The following is a 26,373-nucleotide window of genomic DNA, read 5'->3' as shown; positions in this document are numbered from 1 at the left end:
CATCCGTGACACGCTTAAGTTTTATGCCCATCTAACATGTCTGTGCGACCATATCTCAATTGGACACTTTTTGGCCCGATTGAGATGACTTTCTTGTGACGGCCCGCTATTTCTAAGCATATTAGAGCCCGTCACAGAAAGAAGGATCTGTACTAGTGTTACCCCCTTCGTCCAAAAAAATTCCAGGATTTTTTTTTGGACGAAGTAGTAGGTGGCACGGATGCATCCTAGCCTCTTATATTATAAATAACCACTGGTTTGAGCTCCATTTTCAGTTCACCAACAGGAAGCTAAACAATATACGATGTGGAAGCTAAAGTTTGGTGAGGGGGCAAGCAACCCACTGCTCCGCTCCAGCAACGGCTTCCTCGGCCGGGAGACGTGGGAGTTCGACCCCAACGGCGGCTCGCCGGAGGAGCACGCCGTGGTCGAGAGGCTCCGCCGCGACTTCACCCGCAACCGCTTCACACAGAAGGAGTGCAGCGACCTCCTGATGAGGATGCAGGAACGTATATACTACTATATGGTTTAACACTGCTTGCATCCATCAGTTTCAGTTTGTCTCTACTTGCTTTCCTGTTTTCTTTAATAGCACTGCTATATGTAAGACGGATTCGTACGACCTGCGTCCGATCATACCATGTACACCGATCACCGTCTTTGGTTTCCCTCCAGCGGACCAATGCAAGCAGCATTCGGATGCATGTCGTACGAATCTGTCGGACGCATAGCTACTTCCTTTCTTTAATTTCTCGCGTTGGTGTTAATATAGAGTGCAGACCTTAATTATGAGCAGTGAAAATATAAAAACTATTGTATGATTTAAAAAGAGGACATCTGAGATTTATCCGCGCACCATGAGTCAAAGCAATTATAAATAATTGGAGAGTTTATATGAGTTCTCACGTTAGTCAGAACATATGTCGACATTTGATTTGATAGGTCATAATATCACAGTCGTTGTTAATCATACACATGACTGTTGATTAGATATGTCATAATATCAAAGTCGTAGATATATCACCACAGGGCTAGATTAATTAGAATCCTATACGATTTAATAAAAACTAACAGAAAATATCTGACCGAATAAACCTACATGTGTATAATTGGTCAAGTGCGAGCCCCAAAATATCGATGTGGATTCTAAGCTAATCCTGTCGAAACCATATCTTTGTTCAGAGCATTTAGTCACGATGCCAACTATAACTTAATTATTGTCAATGGCACGCAACTATAACAAATTAATCGACCAAGGTAGCATTGTGCTTTGTGCAAAGCAGTACTTTCGTTTTTTTTAGTATTTAAACAATCAGAACGTACGTGTGTATTCTTCAATAATATTTGGTTTAAACTTTAAAGTATCTAAATTAATTAGGATATCTCTATACTAACTACTAAGGAGGCACCATACGTTAATACATTAATCTAAAAGATCTGTCAATTGATTAGTGGAAAACTCATAGTAAAAACTACGTACAGTTGAAAAAACTTTGCATTTCTTCCCCTCTGAAATAAATTGAAGGGCCGTTTTAACTACTTTTGACACGTTTTAGGTTTCTAAACTTTAGTAATTGGTACATTGAAATTAACAAATATCAACAAAGTGGACTGACATGCATGGTCTTTTGTAGTCTAACCAATGCATTCACACACACGTATAGGACACTCATATGGGACACCATGGTGCCTGAGCATCATGGTATGAAATACACAAATTCGCCCAGATTTTTCAAAATTTTCAAATTGTGAGTATATACCTAGTTATAAGTATTCGGTTCATACATATACCTAGCAACAAAACAACTCAAATTTAACTTTATTTCACAATCCAATATTACATACCTAACTAATTCTATGTTTGGATGCTATATACCTAGAAGGAAAAAGTACGAATTACACCCTCGAACTATCGCGGCCGTCCGGATTACCCCCTGAACTACAAAACCAGACATTCTTCACCCCCAACTATGCAAACCGGACGAATTACCCCCTCTCGACCCAATCCGCGGTGGTTTTGGTTTACGTGGCGTACGCGTCGCAGTCCAGTCAACATTCTATTTATTAAAAACCTGTAGGACCCACATGTCTTCCTCTCTCTCTCACTCTTCCTCTCTCTTCTCTCTCTCTCTCACTCTCTGTCTCACTCTTCCTCTCTCTCTCACTCACGGGTCGGCGGCGGCGGAGAACACGGAGCGGCGGTGGCAGGTGATGAGGAGGACGACGACGAGGATGTTGACGAATGAGTGGTGGATGACGATGAGGACGACGCTCAGGCGGCGGTGGCGGCCATGGCGGAGAGGCGGCACAAAGCGCGCATGGTGGTCGGCGTGCGGGCGGCGGCGGCGCTCGTGGAACGGACGGGCAGTCCTTGGCGTGCGGATGGGCCAACGACGAGCACGAACTTCCCCTTGAACGCGCCGGCCGAACGGTAGTCGGCGGAGTGGACGACCTTCCCGGGGAATGTGTCCATCCCGGGCACCACCCTCTCGTCGTTCTCGCCCGCGGCGGCGACGAGGTGCCTCACCGCGTATCGCTCCGCGCATTCCGTGACGAGGTCGACGGCGTCGACGAGCCACTGCGCGCGGCCAGCGTCGTAGCGCGCCGAGTGGACCTCGCGGCGGAGGCGGGTGTGGGGGAGGTAGTCGGGCGCGCCGGTGGCGGTGCTAGCGCTGGTCCGCTTCAAGCTGGTCCGCTTCAAAGAGGACGTGCTCATCGGGCTGGTGCTGATGGGGCGCGCCGTCGGCGTGCTGGTCGCGTCCGCGTCCGCCTCGCCGGCGCCGCTGAACGGGCTCGTGGCCGCCATCCGCAGCCCGCTCGGCGTCGGTTTCGACCTGAACGTGCCGCTGGAGACGTTCGGCCACTACTGCGCCGTGCTCCAGTCCGAGATGCTCTGCCTGGAGCTGGAGCCGCCGCCTTCTCCTTCCCCTGCTCCGGCGGCAAGGCTGCATTGCTTCCTGTCCGAGGACGATACAAGCACCAGCAGCACACAGCATCAGTTAGCTGCGTGAACTGTCGGTGATCTGATGCAGAAGCAGGGTGCAGGGATTGCTTCCAAGCAAGCAGGTAAAACAGAGCTGGAGTAATATTGAAGGCATGTTCAGGTCGAAGCCGACGCAGACGCGCGCGGCGAGCTCCCTCGGCTCGTCTCCCTGCTCTGCTCCACCGACCCCACATCCACATTTGCGGCGCGTGCGGCAGGACGCAGTGGCGCTCCAGGACGAGGCTCGTCGCCCGCTGCCGCCGGCCCGTCTCCGCCGACCTGTGTGAGAGAGAGGAAGAGTGAGACAGAGTGAGAGAGAGAAGAGGAAGACAGGTGGGTCCTACATTTTTTAATAAATAGAATACTGACTGGACTGCCACGCGTACACCACTTTGACTAAAACCACCGCGGATTGGATCGAGGGGGATAATTTGTCCGGTTTACATAGTTGAGGGTGAAGAATGTCCGGTTTTGTGGTTCAGGGGATAATTCGGACGACCACGATAATTTGAAGGTGTAATTCGTACTTTTTACTACTTAGAATCAAAATCTAACAAAAACATGTATAAATTCAGTTCCAACTAGTTAAATTCAGTTCGAACTTGTTCCAACTAGTTAGTAAAGTAATTAATGTTAATACCTAAATATTTAAAAAAAATTTATACTCATTTAAATTGAGTATTTACTCAATTTGAATCATGGAGCCCGGGCACCACCGGGCACCATAGAGAGTATATATATATATATATATAATATATTATAATATAATATAATATAATATAATCCCCTCCTTCCGGCTGTTCCAACATCCTATATTGATGTCATAATTTTTTTTCAAATGTAAAAATCCCTAGTTCATGTAGTTTTCATGTTTCTTGCGGATACACTGATATTGCCATTATTTTTCTAGACTTGTATTTTATATGCGTGGCCCTTTTAATTTCACATGTTTGTCCGAGATTTGTGATTAGCTAAACGGCATATTCTCTTAGTATGTTTGATGAATTAAACATGGTAGATTTGTCATTTTGGGACTGCATATCTTTTTTTGTTCACTATGCCAGATATAAACGGTATAGCATTTGTCTTTTTGGGACTGAGTATCTTTTTTTTTTGGCAAGATGCCAGATGTAAAGTTGAGGAAAAAAATGTGCTTAGAGATATAAAATGCGTGTCATATATAGATATCATTGACAAATCCTATTGGGTAATATGCACGGTATGAGTCAAAAGGAAACAATCATGTTATCTCTTGGTCGTTAAGAAAAACTGCACATCATATCTACCAATAAATAAATTGTTAAATACTTAGTGCATGACAGTCAAATAAAAAGGGGGTGTTAAAAACAGTATTATGAGAACAAGTATATATGGACTATGGGGTGCAAATTTGTGAAAACAATATTATGGAAACATATTGATTTTGTGCTTTATGAACCGTTTTAGTTAGCAATCGGTTGACAAGCTAACCATGTTTGCATGGAAAAATATAATTAAATCAGCATTGAGAAGAAAAGATAGTGTTGACTTTTTTTAATGAGAACAAAAATCTAGCTAGGGGTAGACTTGGAAAGCTGAAAAAAAATCTGAGATATCAGCATCGGTGAAGCTTTATAAAAAAAACAATGGCTATGTTTCTCAGCTTTATATATATATATATATATATATATATATATATATATATTAACTAATTAAAAGATTCGTATTTTTCCAATCGTCACCCCTCCGTGCGGTGATTTTCGTCGGTCACACCCCCCGGCACAAATCCCAGTCGGAATTCCGTCATCACACAAATAGAATCCCACATTTATCTCGAAATCTCAAATCATCACAATCCAAATCAAACACAAAATCCCACTCCAAATCTAAATCGGAATCATCAAAAAAAAAACATCCAAAATATTAACACGAGATGCCGAGAGGAGAGGAAGGGGCGAGCCGGACCGGAGGCCGCAGCGCGCTGCTCCTCATCACCTCGCCGTCGGCCCGCCGGATCTGGCGAGAGAGCGGTGCGGCGGCCACCGCCTGACGAGGAGAGAAGGAGCCGGCGGTGGGGAGAAGAAGCGGCGCCACCATCGCCGCGCCGCCGCCGCCGCTCGCCGCGAGGGCAGGGCGCCGCTGCCGCCGTCACCGCCTCTCACGGGAGGAAGGGCGCCGTCGCCGCTGCCGCTGCTCGGTGGGGAAGGCCGGGGGGCGTTGAGAGGCGTCGCCGGTTGGGGAGGGGCGCGGAGAGGTGCGCCGGTGGGGGAGTGGCGCGGCCGCCGCCGATGGGGAGAGAGGCGGCCTGCGTGGAGGGGAGGAAGGGGAGCGACGGAGGAGAGGGGAGCGGCGCCAGGGGTTGGGGAGGATAAGGAGAGCGTCGCCAGACTCGCACAGCAGAGGAGAAAGCGGGCGGGCGGAGGGGATGAGATAATGGGAGCGGGCGGAGGAATCGAGGGGAGGAGATAAGGCGTGCCGCTCTCTCCGCTCTGACCATCCGTTTTTTTTTGTGTTTAGATACGTGTTTCCATCCGGTTTAGATACGTTGATCTGTGTTTAGATACGTGCTCTCTACGCTCAGACCATCCGCTCTAGCCGTTGATCTGTGTTTAGATACGTGCTTCCATCCGGTTTTTTTTTCTCGCGAAGAGTCCTAATTTCCTGCATGCAGCTATCTGAAGTCCGGCAAAACCGACTGCAGCTGCACCTAATATTGTGCTCCTACATGCATCATGCATGCTAATCTAGCACTAGCCGGTCTTTTATACACATGATTTGTTTGGCTTAAATTACAGCATAATTATACTATATAGCTACTCCTACTACATAGTTACAGTAGTGTAATTACATATTTATATATAATAACTTGGCATAATTACATCATAATAATACTATATTTATATATGTAACTTTGATGTAAATTTTATAGATGTTGACAGTGAAAGATTGAAATTTGACTTAAACATGTTTATATAAATTCCTATGTCTTTTTCAGATGTATTAGTACGTGCGTGCGGTAGACTCTCAACTTTCAAAGAAGTCTTAACTAATTAAAAATTAATTAGTATTTTTCCATTCATCACCTTGAACGTACGCCAATTTTTGTCCGTCGCAACCCCCTCTCCCAAAATCCCAATCGGAATCGAGCCCTCCATTCCCACACGCGCCATACATCGCATACAAAATTCAACCGGATGTAGAATGTAGAGGAAGAGAAATTGAATGAGAAGAATAATAAAAACCGCACAAACCGTCTAAGTCCGCAGCAAAGCGTCTCCGAGCACCTAATATACGATTTAGAATGATAAATTAAGGGATTCCCATTGCATCGTACGAACATTTTTTTTCTATCTTAATAATAATAATAATTAAATGATTAGTAATTTTCCGATCGTCACATGTCAGTTTCGTTCGTGTGTTCCAGGATTCCAGATTCATCTAATCCAATCAAAAATAAATATAAATCATCACGATTTTGTTTTCCAGTCCAAAAATAAAAATAAATCATCAAATTTTTCTTTCTACCATGTTCCAGGATTCCAGATCCATCTAATCCAATCCAAAAATAAAAATAAATCATTGTATGTCCTCGAATCGAGCCAATGCTCATAATCTTAATCTTAAGATTGGTAATTTTCTGTTCATTATAAGACGTACGAAGGCCGCCTTTGTCCATCGCGGTGCACCTTCACACGCTCGCACCCCCTACCCCCCGAATCCCAATCACTCTTAGAATCGGATAAAAAAAATCAACCACTTTTTGTCCCAAAAATCAACCAAAATCAACCTCGATCATCACAAAACCACACATAATCATGCAAGAACATCATACATACATCACGCCTACCGCTGGATCCGTCCTCGGGCCGTCACAACCGTCGCCGATGCCACCACTGCCGCCGGAGGGAGAAGAGAGGTGGTGGAGGGAGCCGCCGCTGCCGGAACCGCCCGCGGTCACTGCCACCGCCGACGGATCCACCCGCGGACGCCGCCGACGCTGCCACCACAGCCGGATCTGCCGCAGGAGGAAGGCAAGAGGGGACGGAGGGAGCCGCCGCCGCCGGATCCGCCCGCGGCCGCCGCCACCATCGCTGGATCCACCCGCGGCTGCCGCTGACGCCGCTGCCACCGGCAGATTTGTCGCGCGAGGGAGGCGAAATGGGGCAGAGGGAGTGTCCGCCGGCGAGGGAGGCGAGATAGGGCGGAGGGATCCGCCGGCATGGATCGAGGATCGAGAGAGAGAGAGGGGACGAGAGTGAGAGAGGGACTGGATAAGGCTCGGCTCGTTTTTTTTTTGTTTTCTAGACACTTATATTATATTGTAGGTACCGGTTTTTAATTTTTTTAAAAAAATATTGGAAAAAGAATCTAGAATCCATATAGAAATATAATTTATAAATAACTAAAATTCTGAATTTAAAAATAAAGAATATTGAAATATGAGTTTAGAGTTCATATAAAATTACTATTAGAAATAACAAAAATCCAGAATTAAAAATAAGAAATGCTGAAATAATAACAGCACGGAGTGATGGTACCCGCTGTCGCGGAAGGAAAGTGGATGGCTAGACGCGATTGCTACCTACCATGCTCCGTCGATTGGTCTAAGGTTGCTCGCTGATTCCCTGGTTGATCGTGCTTTTGAGCCACCCGTAGATCTACCCATATCTTCAGAGTCCATGTTGACTCACACCGTGTAAAGGTGAAAATCAAACCAGCTTTGTCTTTTTTATCTCCCTTTATTATGAGCTACTGTATTTCTCTCTATCAGTTGAGACTTTTTCTAGCGAGTAAAAGTACCAAAGCAGTGTGAAAATAACTGCAGTTAAAAACACCGTAGCGAAGCACGGGCATATATGCTCCAAACACCCTCCAACCCGCCTTAGGGGAGAAATCCGAGCCATCCACGTGAAAGCAGATGGCGGGAGGCGCCAGGAAGGGTTCGGCTGAACCCAAAAACCGTCCTCTCAGCCTCTCCTTTGGTCGGTAAGTCGCTTAATGGCCCCCAACAGCCTGCACTATTTTTTGCCCCAATTCTAAATTGTTTTCATTGACTTATTGGGCCTCCAATCCGTGGAAACGCGTGCTGAATGCGCGGAGGTGTATTTTGTCGCATGAGGGATATGTTTTCTCCTCAAATCACCTACATACACATATTTCACCAACACTAGTAGAAATGATTAGTAATAAACCCTACCACCACGTTGGATACCATATTTTATTTCATTATATGCAGGTATTGATGGTCAAATATTATGATTTAAGGAGCGTCAACAGACATATAAAAGTAAATTCAATAAAGCCTAAAAGTAATTTACATATATTATAAAAGTAACTTAAAGCAAAACGAAAGTAACTTTGTCACGACATTAGAAGTGTACGACATTAGAAGTAAATTTTTTGTAGGGATAAAAATATGAATCTATCTAGAAATTAAATTTAATCAGCATAGATCAACACACGTAAGTTTAACAATTTTTAAAAGTAACTTCAATATTAATTGGAAGTAACTTTTGCATGGTTCAAAATAACTCTATAAATCTGTTTAATCATCGATAGTTTTTTCCTTTCATTTTTTTCATCTAGAATGAGAAAAGAAGATAAAACCTTTAATGGAATGTAAATAACATTGATGGAATAACTAATAAGAATCAACCATGTATAAGATGTAACAGTTACTTCCTAATAACATGGAAGTTACTTTCTAACATGCATGTAATAAATTACTTTTAAATTAATAAAATGTTTGAATATATTCAATATGAATCTCGTTTTGTCATATATTTTGAGTGGGGATACAGTGATGCAAATAGATCTTAAAAACAACATGTGATTTAAAAGATACATACTATTACATTTTTCAAGTTAAAAGGAGATATTAGATGGAGTACAAACTAGCTACCACTAGCTGTGTAGTTGCGTCCAATGAAAAAAGGCATTCATTAAAGTTGCTTTCTTTTTGTTATAAGTTACTTCTATAATTAATATATGTAAATTACTTTTAGACTTTATTGAATTTACTTTTATATGTCTAAGAAGTAATTTAGTGAAATCTAAAAGTAATTTAGATATATTATTAAAGTAATTTATATTTTTTTCATCAAAATATAATCATGTGAGATCTTGTTATAAAGATTTAATTGTTACGAACACAACAGTGTAATCGGATCGTAGATCGGATGAGTAGTTTAAGAGAAAATTGTATTTGAAGTATAAGTGGATGGTATCTCTCATAGATGAAGTGGTAGCTGGTTTGTCTAAATCATGCAGGTGTTCAAACGTTCGATATGATAGGGTGAAAAATTTTGGGGTGGGACCTAAACAGGGCCTTACTATTGTTCACTTTTTGCTTACTGTCCCATTGATCGATGAAATGTACTGTTTATAACTCTTTAAACTCCTACAAAAGTGTTTCCAATCTAGTCTTACCAATATATCATTCTTGCAGTTTGCAAAAGAGAACCAAGTTTACAGTAAACATGAAGTAAGCAATCTTAAAGACAGTTCAGAAGTCACAGAAGAAGTTCTATTAACGTCTTTGAGACGTGTTCTTGATCAATATTCCTCTTTGCAAGCACCAGATGGGTATTGGCCTGGTGGTTACAGCGGGATTTTGTTCATTCTGCCGCTCATGGTATGATTTTTTTTATTTAAATGGAATTAGGTTATTTAAAATTTGCACCATAAAGGAGATGAGCTACACGCTACAAATTTATTTTACAAGAGGGTAAATAGCCAATATTGTACTCAAACTTTCCTGGCAGGGTCAATTTTGTCAATGACTTTTATATTGTTCATATAAATGCTCAAAGTTTGTAACGTGACTAAATATAATCCCTATATCCATAAAAAAAAGCCACATCGTCATGCCATGTCATCCTCGCAGGCATGGTTAAAATGGAAATATTTATTCTACCCTGATAAATACGGTTAAAAATAAAATATAAATGGTGAAAACAAACAAACAAAACAGACCGTAGTAAGCAGACACAATATGATATTCGCTCTGTTTGTATTTCATTTCTTCTTTCTTTCCTTTTTTTTTCAATGGGTTGTTTAGTTTTAAGTGTGCATGCGTGTGGATGACGTGACATGGCTAAATATCATGTTCTTATGTACAGGGACTATATTAAATCGCATGGTAAACTTCGATGACTTGTTTAGACAATATAAAATGTCATGGACTAGTATGATTTGCTTTACACGAGGGTGAATAGTTAATACAATCCTTAAATTCTTATCATGGGGTCAATTTAATTTAGACATTTTATATTGACAAAAGAAGCCCTCTTAGTTTGAGGCTATATATGTCCCAAGACTCATAAAAACACCACGTTGCCATGCCATGCCATCCAAACACGTGTGGTTATATTTGAAATATTAATTTTTCCCTTATATATAATAGCCTTAAAAAGAAAAAAAGGTAAAAATATGAACAAACCATATTGTAGTAAGCATACACAATATATAATCCTTCTATTCGAATTTTCTATAGTATGGGTGAGGGTATAATGGGTAATTTACTCTTAGGGCCCCATTGATTTGTGTATGAGAAATTAGGCCGTTTGGATGATTCAATCCTATAGAAAAAAAATTTCTACGAATGTCTTTGTAACATAGAATTGAATTATATCATATCCTTAAAATTAGTCCTACGGTCATTTTGGAGAAAGTTAGCAAGCTATCTAACCTCTTGAGAATTTTCCTTTGATTCTATCTCTCTCATCTAATTCTTGTGTTTCTCCTGTTGTCCAATAAAACGGTTAGTTTTACGTTTTCTCTATGTTTTGCAATTTTTTTTACACTTACATTCCGATCAAACCTATGTTTTTTCTATTCCTATGCTTTTCCATTTCTGTGATTCAAGACATGGATAACATGGCATGGCATGGACTTCTTTGGACAATATGAAACATCATGTAGTGCTAAATTCATCCCGCAGCAAAGCAATTCACCATTTACACAAAGTACTTGTATATGCAGCAAAACAGAGAAATACTACCATGATTGTGGCTGAATAGACCATCAAAGTGTTAGTCTCTTCATCAAGGGTGATTATGAAGCGATTTAGTGTTAGTCAAAGACTAACATCAGTTTCTTAGGCAAATAATGTACTATATATGATTCAAAATAATCAGCCCTTAATTATTTGTGAGCTTTCCCTTGTGCACAATCTGGATTTATTATGGTTCAACGTGTTTTGAAATTTCATTTCCCAAAGGGCAAATAACAATAATACTGAAAATAATTAAGTATTACATCATAATAATGATGAATTTTGGTGTTACTGATCAAATGACCATTTCCGCAGTATATATTACATGTTTTTAATATCTCCACAGATATTTGCCTTACATGTGACTAAGTCACTAAACGATGTCTTATCATCTGAGCATATACGTGAGATATGCCGCTACATCTACAACATTCAGGCATGTCTATTTTTTCTCATGATTTATTTAAACAAAACATTTAATATAACAAATATTTCTAACAATGAAAAAATTGCTATAGAACGAAGATGGGGGTTGGAGTACACATACTTTAGGCCCAAGCTCCATGTTTGGCTCATGTGTTAACTATGCTACCTTAAGGCTCTTAGGGGAGGTACTGGATGAACACAATGATGGATTATCAAAAGGGCGTGCCTGGATTCTGTCTCATGGCAGTGCAACTGTAGCACCACAATGGGCAAAGATATATCTCTCGGTATGCATTCAAGTGAAACAGAATAATGACAATGAAACATAGTTTATAACCTCTCAAACACAAAGTAGATAGAAACTTTAAACTTAACTAAGTACATAGGATTTTTCTTGTTTAGCATAAGTTCTTATAAGTTTGCTTGTTTATTGCTCACTTTCCTAAAATATATAATATATGACAGTGCTATATATTAAGCTTGACCTACGTTTGTTATATCCTGTCGTTTTGTTCTAATGCAATGAAATCTCTTATGTTTACCTAAGGTAATTGGTGTTTACGATTGGTCAGGGAACAATCCAATTATTCCAGAACTATGGTTGCTTCCACATTTTCTTCCCATTCATCCAGGTATATCCACAGTATAACTTGGCATTTGATCGTTGGAATATATATATATATATATATATATATATATATATATATATATATATATATATATATATATATATATGATATTTCTTAACACTATTTTTTGCAATCGCAAATGAATATGTCCATGTAAATGATGGATACATTATTTAGAGTATTTGGCAGTTGATGGGACAAAATGCTAGGATTAATCAATATCAGTGTATTTCCACATATCCAGATCCTGTTTGCCTTCAACTACCTCGACTAGGCCAAATGACTATCAACCTCGAACTGTCATTGATATCGACTACAATTTAAGCATCAGTATTGCTCATGCTCCAATTATGGGGGATGTTAGATTGTACGGAAGTAGCAGTGATTTGTGTTGGTGACTTTTCTATTTGGTCCTCTTTCTTGTCTCCACACCGGACACCTTGAGCTCTATATATACCGCCTACCAATGCCCACACTAAATATACATACATATAGTGCATCTGTTCACTCCCGTGTATAGTTTTTCACACATTGAATATGTATACCAGCAAATTTAAGTAAAGTTTCTCGTTTCCAGGAAGATTTTGGTGCTTTTGCCGGATGGTTTATATGCCAATGTCTTATATATATGCAAAAAGATTTATTGGGCCAATAACTCCAACTATACTGGCACTAAGAGAAGAGCTCTATGATGTACCATACAACAAGATCAATTGGAACAATGCTCGCATTTCTTGTTGCAAGGTTTGTTACAATCTTTTTAAGCATTACAACTATGGCACTGTATGTAACTATATTCAAATAATTGCAAAATCTAAAACTACGTTTGAATGCCATTATAATATAGTGGGAACTTTGTAACATATCTGTGTGTAGTTTTGAATGTAGCTTCTATTTATAACCGTGACATGAAAATAAACTGTGACATTAAGAAACTTATATGCTTGTGTCCTGTTTGTGCGCCGTCTCTCTGATCGGCATACCGATCAGACTAAGAAGGATTTTTATACATTCTCTGGCCATCCTCAATGTAATGACACTACATCGGATCAACTGGGTGTACAGTTTGTTTATTTATATATATGGAAAGTATGACTACAACACAGATATTATTTTGTCTATCCAAGGCCTATTTCCTAGTCTTGTGGGTAGACTGTCAAGATCATGGTTGGATGGTTGGATGCTGGACATCTTAGGTTCATGGTAGACCATGGACTTGATCTCAGCAGGCCCCAATTAGGTTGTGGCTTGTCTTGTGTTGATTGATCGATTGTCCTGCTCCCTCCTGGGCTTGTCTGAGTAGGTCTTTTGTAGTCCAAGTGATTTCACGAGTCTTGATTTCCTTATTATGATTGGATTGTTTTTTTCCTAAACGGGGGTATCCTTCCTACATAAGTAAAAGAATTCTATACAATTAAATAGTGTTTCCCAACGCCGTGCAAGTATTCTATATTTTATACACCGACAAACTTAAAACTATAAACGTGTTTTTTACTAGGAAAAGGACACATTTATTGAATATGGATACAAATGGCAAACTGACCCATAAGTTAGAGTTATGTCTATGTTGCTGACGAACTACCTTGATCTTCATGCATTTCTAGATGGTCAAATATAACACAAGAAGGACAAAACATATCATGAAACACAAGTCATTTACTAATAAAAAATATGGGAGCCACTACTATTGTGCAATAACCGTATCTATGAAACCAATTACAAATGCTAGAAATTGAGGATGATTATTAATGGGTAGGCCCTATGGAATAAATTCGGGTGGTTAGCCAGATGGCATTGGCTTAGTTGGGAAGAGATGAGAATATAGGTTGAATAGGAGACCTTAATTAGACTAATTATGATTCACTGCTTAACCAAATAGAGATACAATCCATCCCAATGTGATATATTGGGCTGGTTGTGGGCTTGTCTATTAGCCTAACGCCCCTAAAAACTCTAGTTTGTTTTTCCAAGAGAGTAGACCATCAATGATGATGGAATTTATGATAGTGGGTGATATTGTACTATGAATCGTGAAAATGTGACAATGGATATATAGCCCAAACGCTTTGATTTCTTTCTGATCCACCATAAAAAAAATTAATATTAGTGCCAGGAAATATCTTACCTTTGTTGTTTCCACTTGAGAATGGTCGGAGTTTGTCTGGAAAAATTAAAGGGTTTCCATTTTAAGTATGTCTTTTACTTAAACAACAACACAATTTTCAGAGTTTAAGGAGTAGCTCTAACGCTTGTTTCTGATTTTTTTATTAAAAATTTCATCAGTATATTATACCAGAGGATTAATATGTCCTTGAAAGTAGATGTTTATTTATTATTTTTATGTCTATAGGTAGGAGAAAAGATTAATTGTCAGTTGTCGATGATATTAGCATGATTATCAATAACTTGATTATACTGCTGCTTTGCACAAAAGTTTACTGCAATCATTATATAAGATATTTTTCACTCAATTTCACTATAGGACGACATTATTTATCCTCCTTCGTGGTTCCAAAACATTGCTATGGCTTCTTTACATAAATTTATGGAACCACTATTTAATATGTGGCCAATGAACAAGCTAAGAAAAAGAGCTTTGACCAACCTCATGGATCATATTCACTATGAAGATGAAAACAGCAATTATGTGGGTTTATGCCCAATTAACAAGGTAATGTGTCGTTGCCCATTGAAGCTAAAGTTACATTTCCACATTTAGCTTAATAATTTTGTCTACTTGTTCTTATTTTTAGGAATATTTTGCCATATAATGTGCTAAAGGGGCTGATTATTTGGGAATTATTAACTCTTGCAATTAATAACCCATGCACAACTTATTGTATTATTTGGTCGTGGAGATCTTCAAAACATAGTAAATCCTGGAGTTGTCAAATAAATCTAATGAAACAATCTCTCTTCTCATCTATCAACAGTTTAACATCTATACATAAGAAGAAGATGGGTAACCAGATTGTATACAGGTACCTTAGATACAAAGAAGATGGGCCTCCTTAACATGATTAATTAAGTATTAGCCTAAAATACTTGAAAAATAGATTAATCTAATTTTTAAGATAACTTTTCTATGGAATTTTTTTTGCAAAAAACGTACCGTTTAGTAGTTTGAAAAGCATGCGCGCAAAAAATGAGAGATATGAGTTCGGAAAGGAAGAGGAATAACAAAGGCTTGTTCCATTCTAGCTGGCGCATCAGGCACATTAGGGGAGAATGTAGAGGCCGTGGCTCACAGCAGGAAAGTGCTAGGGGGAATAATAAGAATAGCGCTAGCACTTTGGTATTTAAAGGCGCAAAGCAGTTGGACAGACCCACTTATGGATAGCACCGACCAAAACATTCATTGGTTTTTTGCATAAAAATGTTAACCCGACGGTCCAATTGTTGAATTCTGTGTGTCATATGATGACAACAACTTATCTAATCCGTCTATCTACTAGCTATTACTAATCCCACTACAGCCCCTTTGTCGGATATGCTCATCATGCAAAACTTCCACAACAGCCCACTACACACCACCAGTTTTCTTTTACCACACAGCTAGTATGTTCAAGCGAAAAGTAACACGATAAGAGCTAATGGTGTATAGACAGTTCGACACACACATAAGTCAGCAATATTGATGCATGCTTGGGTGCTGACATGTTGTGTCTTCTTGATAGCTTTTATTAGATTTTCCGTTGAGTCATCACATCTAATTGCTTTTGAAGTATATATCTTTGCCTTAAAGTTTAAATAACTTGAATTGAAAATCATTTCACACTCCTGTGTTGTCTTGTGGCTAGGTATTAAATATGATTTGCTGCTGGATAGAAAATCCGAACTCCAATGCATTCAGACGACACCTTCCAAGGATTCATGATTTCCTATGGCTTGCAGAAGATGGAATGAAGTCAAAGGTTAAACTTATACTTGTTTTATACTCTGAAAATTGACCATATACAACTTAGGGAACGTATTGTTATAAGCATGTTCTGCTCATATGTGCCGGCTTACAACAAACCGTTACATGTGGTATTTTTATTCACTACAACAGAAACCCTAATTGGTGCCGGTTAGGAAACCCCCCTTAGGTGCCGGTTTTCCCAACCGGCACCATAAAGGCCAACATTAATGTGAAGAGAAATAGGTGCCGGTTTAGGAACCGACGCCTTTGAGGTTCCACGAATCAAAAAAAAAAATCGGTTCGATGCATCGCCTCGAATCAAGCCGATGCATCGAGCCGGTCCATCCTCCCACATCTATATCATCATCCATCCATTACAAATATCAATCGCAGCAAGAATAAATCATCATCCATCCACAGAAAGAACAAATCATCATCCATCCATAGCAAGGACAATCATTATTCATAGGTGTTTCACCATCCAATCCACAACACAAATTACACAAACTATTTGCATGCATCATAAGTAAACCACAATAAATGAACAAATCAAAAGCCACACCTCGCCGGATCAAATCAACACAAATTACACAAACGTTTTAATCTGCACGCTTGTTATTTGTAAAATCACCACGCTTGGATCTTAGCCGTAAGATATCGATCGCCAGATGGTTCGCGACGCACATGTGCATCAGTGCAGTTATACTCCTATATTAACAGCTCCTAAATAATAGCTTTATTAATACAAACTGGTACATAAAACATGTTTCCAGATGGTTGGTCACTTGTTTATATGAGTGTTTTCAGAACCGCCATTAGTCTAGAGTCGGCAAAACTACGTAATTGTACAGGTTGATAAAAACCGCCCGTGTTAATTAATGTGTTTACATATACAAATATCTTAAAAAGCCGAAGCAAAAGTGTGTTTTTCACTGGTAGTTTCACAATACAGTCGCATGGGACAACTCTTTTTTTTATGACGGTTCTGTTTAAACGACCGCCCGCATCGTTGTTATCAGTGGTGGAGCCAGCGGCGACATTAAGACCGGGCGACTAATAGTGTTTTTCGGTGATCAACTAATTTTTATAGGTGTCGACAGCTATCGGTAGTGGAGACGTACGGCAGTGGCGGAGCCCAAGCGGTCGCCTGACCTGCCCGGGAGGTGGCACCGCCACCGGTTGTAACTAGGCCAAAAAAGTAAAAATGGAAGAAAATAAATTTTATGATGTGAAGCTATATGAGTTTATTTTATGATACTTTTTTTTATGGACATCAGAAAAACTGAGTCACCAAAACTTTATTCAGTAATGTGTGGCTTCATAAAAAGTATTCTCATGAAATAATGTTTTAATAGAAATATATGTTGTTCCTTCTGATATGTGGTTGTCTTTGTATTCTATATATGTGAATTATTTATGTTGTTCTATTCGAATAACTAGGTGTACGTTGGTAGCCAGTGCTGGGATACTGCCCTTATAGTTCAGGCCTACTGCTCAACCGGCCTTACCCAAGAATTTAGTGAAACTATCAAGAAAGCTCATGATTTTATAAAGAATGCGCAGGTTTGTTGAATGTGATACTTTAGACATATACATGTGATTGTAATTGCTAAATTTTGACATTATCATTATTTTTATTAAAGGTAACCAAGAATTGTCCTAATTACAAAAGATATTACCGTGAAAGGTCAAAAGGTTCATGGACATTATCAAATGGAGAAAATGGATGGCCTATTGCGGATACTCTTGCCGAATGCCTTAAGGTTTTCAAGTTTCTTACTTTCTTTGGGCCTGTTCGGCTGCCCGAGGCTGCGGCTGCGCTCTAGCAAACTGGACTAGTACCGCATACAGTAGAAAACAGCATGCGGGAGCAGCCAAAGTCACAGCCATGGCTGCTGAATAGGCCCTTTGGCTCGTGCCAGTTATATTGTTTTTCATTATCTTCTAAAGAATTTTTTTTGAAACTATGTTCACTTACAGACATGACAGTCCAAACCTTGCCACCTTGACTACCATGGCTACAGGCTAGTTTGGAATAGTAGCTAATAGTTACCACCTTGATTAACTTGCCATGCTATTCGCTCGTTCACGGCCACATGCATTGGCCTCTCCCCCATATGCCAGCAGCCAACTGCGTTCCACAAGTGCACACTACCATGGACACCTGTTGAGGTGGCATGCTAAACCATGTGTGCCTGGCGTGTCCAAAGGTAGTGTGTGACGTGCGTGCAGAAGATGGTACAAATGGCACAATGTAGTTCATGAACTAGCTTGAGGGACCATTGGTGAATAACACAAATGGCCTACTACACGTGTTCTGTGGGGTGGGTATAGTATCAGGGGTATTGGATGAGGAGCAAATGACCACAACATGCTCGTTACTGTATGATTAGTGCGGGTTTAGATTAGGTTGGTTTTTGAGTTATTTCTGAATGTTAGAGATCAGTTCCTGTGTTTCTCTTAAGGGTGAAGACGGGCATATTTATAAGGATGAGGTTGTATCTCTATTCATTAATCAATGGAAGAGAATTAATCTAGTCTCATTCCTGTCCCAGTCAAAGTCATCCCGTCATGCCTTGTAGTGACGCGGCACAGCTATTCTGTTATGGTGTTCATTAATCAATGGATGAGGGCTAGCACCAGCATGATGATGCAGCTTAGGTGAGCATCTGTTGGCAATGCCACAGCAGAGGAAGTAAAGGATGACCAGAGGAGAAAGAGAGGGAATTTTGGTGAAAACCTGCCATAGGGCAGAATTAGATTGGCCCAATATGAATAGTGATCATTCGATATTTTGGGAGTGTCTCAGTGGGCTTGACATAATTCGAGCGAATGGTCAAGAATATGAATCGGTCAGAGAAATATGAAGGGAGGAGTGGAAAAGACACCAAACTCGTAATAATGAACAACAATAGCTTTAAAATGTTTTCATTAAAAAAATTCTGAAATTTTTAGGATGTTACATGACAATGTAAATTTCTGAACAAAGATATACAATACTGATCTGTATTTTTGGGATTTATTTATATCTTTAGGCGGTGTTGTTGTTATCAAAGATTCCACCAACCCAAGTAGGAGATCCAATTCAAGAACAAAGGTTGTATGATGCTATTGACTGCCTACTTTCATATGTGGTATGAGAATAAGAATTCCAGCATATCATTACTATTATTTGTAGTATTTTGTAATATTTAAATTCACTTATTAAGCACAACAAGATTACAATAGTGAAGTGCACAATTTGATTATTCCAATTGTGAAACTCAATCCACCTTCAAATACATGATTAAATAAGTTGTATGATACTTATTTTAAACTTGAAAAGTTAGCTGACACAGCTATTTTGTACATTCTTTCAAAGAACAAGGATGGCACTTTGTCCTCTGCAGAATCTAAGAGAACAACTCCATGGGTGGAGGTGAGTGTATTATTGAGGTAGCATTGTTTTGCATTTAAATAATTGCGTGTCATCTTCTTGCAAATCTTTTGTATCACAGTTACCTAAATGTAGAAGAAAACTTATGCTTTGACTGTGGTTGACCCTGGACAATCACTGTGGGTGTGCTCACATAGAGCTCTAAGTGTATAAATCTAAAATTCTCCAAGCACACACATAAAGTCAAGATTCATGACAAGTAGGATTGAAAAAATAGTAAAGTCCTACATAACAAAGTCACTTACGAGAAAATTAGAATCTTTTGGTGTCTTTCTAGACATAAAAGCACTTAAAAACCAAATTGAATGAAAGGTAAGACAATAAAATGCTCAGTGCATGTTATGCTATAATTAATACGGAACAATTATATATCCTACACAATACATTTATGGTTGTACAGTATAGGAGTGAGCCAATAATGGTTGAGATTAAGAGCAGGTACAATAGCAGGCTATAAACCAGCTACAAACATATTTTAAGAAGATAAATAAGGAGAAAGAAGAGCAGCAAGCTACAGATTTGTAGCCAGCTGTAGCACGGACTCCAAGACGCATTGTGTGTATATGGCAGGTGGGACTAGATATTAATAGTGTAGTATGTAACTATTGTATGAATGAGCTGTTAGATTAGCTATAGGTGAATTGAAGCTAGTACATGACTATACTATTAAACTTGCTCTAAGAATGCAAGTGATCCGACGACCTTTCTTTTCTAGATGATCTGACTTAATGCATGTTAAATAATTGGTTCCAATTAAATAGGAATAGTGGAAGTCAATCAGCCAAACTGAGGATTACCGATAGTAACAATTGCGAAAGAGTGAAATAAGATATCTGGCCAGGTAGTTAATTTGGTCACAGCGGCTACCAACCAGCGATGCAATGCTCGCCTAATGGTCAGGCTTTGTTTGCCAATTTGGGGGGAGAATTTCCCTTGGGAGATCAAAACAAGGTGTAGGATTGGGTTAATCCCATTCCACCAACACCGAATCCTGCTGCGTACAATCCTGCCTTCATCAGCGGATCCGAAGGAGGAATCACCTTCACCGTACCTCTGGAGATGGAGACGATGTGGTGGTGCTTTACAACTGATCATGTTAGCTCCGATGTTCCCAGAGTGACAATAATAACTTGCCAGGTCATCATGCCACCAGCTAAAAAGGTTCAGAAGTAAAATTTAAGAATCTTCGAAAATAATAAAATTCTTTGGGCTTTGTGTTTTTTAGATTAATATGTGAATATCCACCAGACAAACTAATACGATAAGTCATATGTTCTGAACATGCTAACAAATTTATGAGAATTTCATCATGATAAGAGTATACTTTGTTTCCGAGTTTCATGCACACCACTATGCTACAAATGTCATTAAAAAAAAGAATCTAATTAACACTCAAATATACTCACTTATTCAGTATCCGACAAATTGAGACCTTAAATAAATATGGCATTCCCTTATTTGACTGGAGGCCAGTTAAGAGAATGCATAGCTATCGTTGAATATCTGAATCCTGGTAAATACCCATCATGGGCAAATTACATCTCTTCTTCATTGGTTATCTTGTCAAAATAACTTCTACTTCGCGTGATACTAACTTGAGCTATTATTGTTGGCATATATATAGTTCATCAACCCTTCCGAGAGTTTCCGGAACATAATTGTGGATTACCCGTAAGCGAGACATGTGTTCATCCTTGACTATCAGAATTATATATGTTCGGCTTATGATTTACAAAAGGCAATCAATTAAATAACTCAAGGCCTGCAACAAATATGCAGGTACGTGGAATGCACATCATCACTAATTCAAGCCTTGATACTGTTTAAAGGCGTTCATCCTGGATACCGCCGTGAAGAGATAGATAGAATTATCAAAAATGGTGTGTTGTTCATCGAGAAAAAACAAAAAAATGATGGATCGTGGTATGCATGGTGTATTCCTACTTTAGTACAATTTCGCATGTTATGTAAACTTTATATATCTTTAAGCTAATATTACAAACTAAAATCACAGGTATGGATCTTGGGCTGTCTGTTTTACTTATGCTACCTTCTTTGCTATAAAAGGACTGGTTGCGGCAGGAAGAACATTCCAAAACAGTTTGTCTATTAGGAAGGCATGCAACTTCTTGCTGTCAAAGCAGCTAAGTACTGGTGGATGGGGAGAGGATTACCTCGGTTGTCAAGTTGAGGTAAATATTTTATCGCATGTGGTTTTGACATCAGAAATTTGCTATCACATGTCTTATAGAGCCTATGTTTGTTGGGCAATCAGTTCAGGCACTACAAGTTACCGTAATTAAATGGCCTTCGATTTTTCAAATAAGATCCTCCTTAGTTTAACTTTTCGTGAGAATAAACTACTTGAAAATTAATTATTTTCTAGCCCTACGTGGAATCTCCCCTTCCTCACCTGTCATTGCTGGGCATGCTGTCTTCCACTACTACAAAAGTGGTTTTTTGTGGCGGTCAAAATAATGACAGGCATGCTGTCTTCCACAACTACAAAAGTTGTTTTTTTGGTCAAAACACATTTTTACTGGCTGCCGTAGGTGTCGCTAGAGAGCAAAGGCCAATAAAGATGAAGCATCTTCACTGCCGGTGACTAGCCGCCAGAGAAGAGATGTTTTCTCTGGCGGCTGCCAGCGAAAATTATCTTCACTGGCGGCAGCCATATGAGGACCGCCATCGATAATCGAATTTAGCTGGTGGCTGTGTTAAGCTGGCCACCAGCGATAATCGATTTTGAGGCAAAAAAAATGAAAATAACCACATGCAGTTACCTTATAACTGCCAGCAAAAAAATAATCCACATTCAGAAACATTGTTGCATTTTCAATTTTTAAATCCACATCAAGAGATCAGATTCAAATCCATTCCAGATTCACATCAACATCCAAACATCAGCATGCAAACATCAATTTCTCCCGGCATCGAAAAGTCCAAACACCTACATCGATTTCTCACAGCATTTTCAACATGCAAACATCAACACATACACACTGGTCGTCATCATCGCCGGCGACATTGGAGGTTGTTGTCACGTCCACCGAAGCCACCCCATCGGCTACTGCCACCGCTGTCTCCCTATGGCCTGATTGGGGAGTGGGAGGAGAGGGAGGGGAGGGGAGGGAGGGCGTCGCCGGTCTCGAACATCGCGCCACCGGATCCGCCCCCATCGCTATCGCCATCGCCGCCCCGAGGCTGGAGGGAGCCACCGTCACTTGGAGGGGAGGAGAAGGCAAGGTTACATGCCGCCAAAACTAAGAGAGGGAGGGTAGGGTCACCGCGGCCCTCCGGTGACTGAATCCGCCACCCGCGGCCCTGTGACGGTTGGATCTGTCGTGCCCATGCCCGCACCCACGACCCTACCTACCGAGGATCTGCAGCCTGAGGTTGCTATCATCGTCGTCACCGGAACATCGTGGTTGTCAATGCGGAGAGGAGGAGGAGGAGGAGGAGGAGGAGGTGGAGAGGCTGGAGGAGGAGTTGGAGAGGGAATGGGAGAGGTAGGGGATCGATAAGGGAAAGGGAAGGGATAAGATGGGTGGAGATATTAATATAGGGATTTTTTTTTTTTGCAGTCAGTGCTCGCTAGCTTCTGCCAGCGAGAATCAATTTTTCACTGGTGGTTGTTTAAGCGATCCACCAGCGAAAATAGCTATATTTTCTCTTGCAGTCTACGTAAACCAACCGCCAACGAAAATTGATTTTTGTTGGTGGTTCTTAGCACCTCACCCCTTGTTACAATTTCGCACGCGGAATACGCAAAAATCCGCCAGCAAAAAAATATAGTGTTCGTCTTTTACTGATTGTGTAGTCTTGTTCGTCTTTTACTTTCACTTGGAACACATGGATCAAACGAGAATCATCAGGAGGACGGAATGCAGCATGGCTATGGTTTCTCTTTATAAGTTACGGTTGTAACTCTATACATGAAATATTACAGTTGCCATATGGACATTGATCCATCGTACTTTACAGTTTGGGAAAGAGAGACGAATAGAGGTGGTTATTAAGACCAATAATAGAGAGTTGCATGTGCGGGCAGCCATACCACATCTTTTGTAAATTTATTTTCTTATTTTGCGGACTAGATTGACACGTTGACAAACCGCTGCCACAGATATGCCACATAGTTCAAGTATCACCTTATAATGGGTACAGCAGTGTAGGGAGGGAGGTAATTTTTCTGATTTAATGAGTTTGAGGTGAGGAATGTCTAATATGATAATTTTGGGGGCAAATTCGAAATACCATTTCATAAAGCCTTGTAACTTATCATTTATTTTACTATAATTAAACAGGAGTATATTGACAGTGGGAGGCCTCATGTAGTTCACACTGCGTGGGGAATGTTGGGCTTAATATATGCTGGACAGGTGAGCTTCATTTTGGCTGCCCGATTGAACTTCAATGGTTATATGTGATTTAACTTTTGGAACTACTTTCATGTTTATCATCATCTTTTTTGTCAAAATATGTTGGACACCATGAGAAGGTTGAATTAGATCCAGCACCATTATACCGTGCGGCCAAAGAATTAATCAACATGCAGCTGGAGACAGGAGAATTTCCACAACAAGTAAGTGATGAATTCCCTAGCTGTCCTTATTAGAAATTAAATTATTTGATAACTTTCAAATCGCCGAGAGTTGAATTAATAGAACTAGAAAAAGGAACAGCAGTGTCCTCTGTTCTATACCATAGTCACAAGTTGTATACATGAAGAAAGCAGAGCATTCCAAAATGAAGCAAATTAATTTGGGGCAGATATTTCGGCATATGATCTGTACAACCACTTCCATGCAATTCAACGCATATTGTTGTTCGCCAGTATTGACCTCTTTCTGAACTCAACAAGTATCATGGTTGCATTTTCATTTGAATTGCAGGAAATTCTTGGGAGCTTCAATTCCTCCCTCTTCTTCAATTACACAAACTACAGGAACTTGTTCCCAATCTGGGCCCTAGGAGAGTTTCACCGCCGACTTCTAGCAAAAAGGGCTTAAAGGAATCCTCATTACCTACATATATTGTACTTCATCTAAAAATAATCAGACATGTATTGTAATAAACGTATCCACCATAGCTCAAAAGATCTAGCTATCGACTATCCAAGTTGAATATTCAATTTTTATTTTTTGGAGTAAGCAGGAGAACTGCATGTCATTGCATTGTGAAGAAGAAAAAAAATATTTACAATAGATTTTAAAATGCTGAAAATTATGACAAGTAATTTCTTGTTGTATAACACTGCGACTTAATGGTTTTAGCTTTTGGACACAGCAAGAGTCAATTTTTATGGAAACACACTACAAAAATGTGTTAATTTGCTGCTGGATACCTCACCCATTAAAATGAATAAAGTTCATCACCGATCCCTAAACTTGTACCGATGTGTCATCCCGGTCCCTAAACTCGCAAATCGACTGTTCAGGTCCTTAAACTTGTTCGACTGTGTCATCCCGGTCCCTAAATTTGCAGATCACTCGTTTTGGTCCTCCAACTTGTTCAGTTGTGTCACCCCGGTCCCTAAACAGGACGGTCTAAAAACTTTATATCAAAAAATAATTCATAACTTTTTCATGTGAACTCTAATGAAGACAAACATTATATTAAAATTGTAACTCTCGACATGACCTACAACTTTATAGTTGAAAAGTTTTTGAATTAAAACTGTTTAGGGTCCCAAAATATTGTTGCATATTTATAGATTTTGAAAATTTAATTTTAAAATTACATTTTGGGACAAAAAATGACTTATAATAAAAAAAAATCAGCTACAAAGTTGTAGATCACGTCGAGGGCTACAAGATTGATATAAAGTTTGTCTTCATTAGAGTTCACGTGAAAAAGTTATGAATTATTTTTAAATATAAAGTCTTTAGACCGTCCCATTTGACCCAGATGATATTCAAATCCAAGTTTAGGGACCGGGGTGACACAACTGAACAAGTTGGTGGATCTAAACAAGTGATCTACAAGTTTCGGGATCAGGATAACACAGTCGAACAAGTTTGACGACCTAAACGATCGATTTGTGAGTTTAGGGATCGGGATGACACAGCAGTACAAGTTTAGGACCGGTGATGGACTTTACTCAATATTCATTTATGCTTTAATGGGAGAGAGAAACAGCGTGAAAGGTCAAAAGTCCCCATGGCACACTTGTGATATTCTTCCTCTTCTTTCCTATTCTTTCTTAAAAGTCATGGCGGCGTTGCTCGATGACTTCCCTGCTGCGGTCACCGTGTCCTTGCTTCCTACCTGCTGTCATGGCGGCAGTACAAGCAGCTGCTGCTTTAGCCTTAATTTAGCCTCATGATGGTGTTCGACCAGCTCCTCCGGCCGGTGCGCGGCGGGCTCATTGTCCCAAACCGAGATCTCGACGTTTGTGCACCTTTTTTCACTTCTGTGTCGAACACCACATGGGCAAGGCAGCGCCCGCCGCGCGCCGGTCATACCCATCGCTTGATCGCAAGCTAGACCAAGCAACGCACCAGGTTGGCGTCCTCGCGCCGAACCACCTCGCCGCGCGTGGCCATGGTGCCGCCCTACCCTGCCAGTGCACACTGCCCATGCTGTCGCCCATAAGGAAAGGAGGATGGAGAAGGAAAAAATGAAAGAGGAAACGGAAAGGAAGAAGAATATGATAACTGGATTAGGGGCATTTTTTTCTGAATATTTTAATGGGTGCGGTGTTCAGTGTGCCCTAATAAAGATCGACTTTTACCGTGTCAAGAGCTAAAACACAAAAGTCCCAGTGTTCTACAGCAAAATTTACCATTTAAAAGAAATCTTTTGAATGTTTTGCGTCATGCTCAGGGATTACAATGGAGCGGGTTGGGCCAAAACATCCGCACCTAACCCTCGATTTTCCCGCCCGGCCCGATCTCCAATTCAGCAGCAGAGTTGCCCTTGCCCCGGCCCCTATGGGTCCCCTGTAACATACCCGAATTTTAGGACTTAAATTTTTCTTGCCAAAATAGTTGGAAGATAACTTTTCCATTTTTATGAGCT

At 40.1% G+C, this 26,373-nt stretch overlaps 2 protein-coding genes across 3 annotated transcripts; one reads left to right on the top strand and one right to left on the bottom strand.

The window, feature by feature from the left end:
* The first annotated feature begins 280 nt into the window (after window positions 1-280).
* Window positions 281-24,636, top strand: LOC127755054 (achilleol B synthase-like). 2 transcript variants are annotated; one of them, XM_052280686.1, is made up of 18 exons: window positions 281-505; window positions 9,411-9,596; window positions 11,305-11,394; window positions 11,477-11,671; window positions 11,932-12,016; window positions 12,591-12,757; window positions 14,496-14,684; window positions 15,814-15,927; window positions 17,355-17,477; window positions 17,558-17,677; window positions 18,950-19,048; window positions 19,276-19,332; window positions 20,975-21,021; window positions 21,130-21,273; window positions 21,365-21,542; window positions 23,658-23,732; window positions 23,852-23,935; window positions 24,246-24,636. In XM_052280686.1, exons 1-18 carry the CDS (start codon window positions 305-307, stop codon window positions 24,360-24,362), a joined length of 2,271 nt encoding a protein of 756 aa, XP_052136646.1. In that variant the 5' UTR covers window positions 281-304; the 3' UTR covers window positions 24,363-24,636. The 2 variants fall into 2 exon arrangements, with proteins under 2 accessions (XP_052136646.1, XP_052136647.1); XM_052280687.1 differs by lacking the exon at window positions 281-505 and adding an exon at window positions 7,468-7,948.
* LOC127755056 (uncharacterized) lies at window positions 1,532-5,619 on the bottom strand. The gene is made up of 2 exons (XM_052280691.1): window positions 4,928-5,619; window positions 1,532-3,262 (listed from the first exon to the last, which is right to left on the bottom strand). The coding sequence occupies exon 2, from the start codon at window positions 2,804-2,806 to the stop codon at window positions 2,273-2,275; it is 534 nt and encodes a 177-aa protein (XP_052136651.1). The 5' UTR covers window positions 2,807-3,262; window positions 4,928-5,619; the 3' UTR covers window positions 1,532-2,272.
* Window positions 24,637-26,373: the final 1,737 nt, after the last annotated feature.

The sequence above is a fragment of the Oryza glaberrima genome, chromosome 11, assembly GCF_000147395.1.
Source record: "Oryza glaberrima chromosome 11, OglaRS2, whole genome shotgun sequence".
NCBI lineage: Eukaryota > Viridiplantae > Streptophyta > Magnoliopsida > Poales > Poaceae > Oryza > Oryza glaberrima.
The sequence above is the reverse complement of the archived record's forward strand: the minus strand, read 5'-3'. Positions and strand labels throughout refer to the sequence as shown.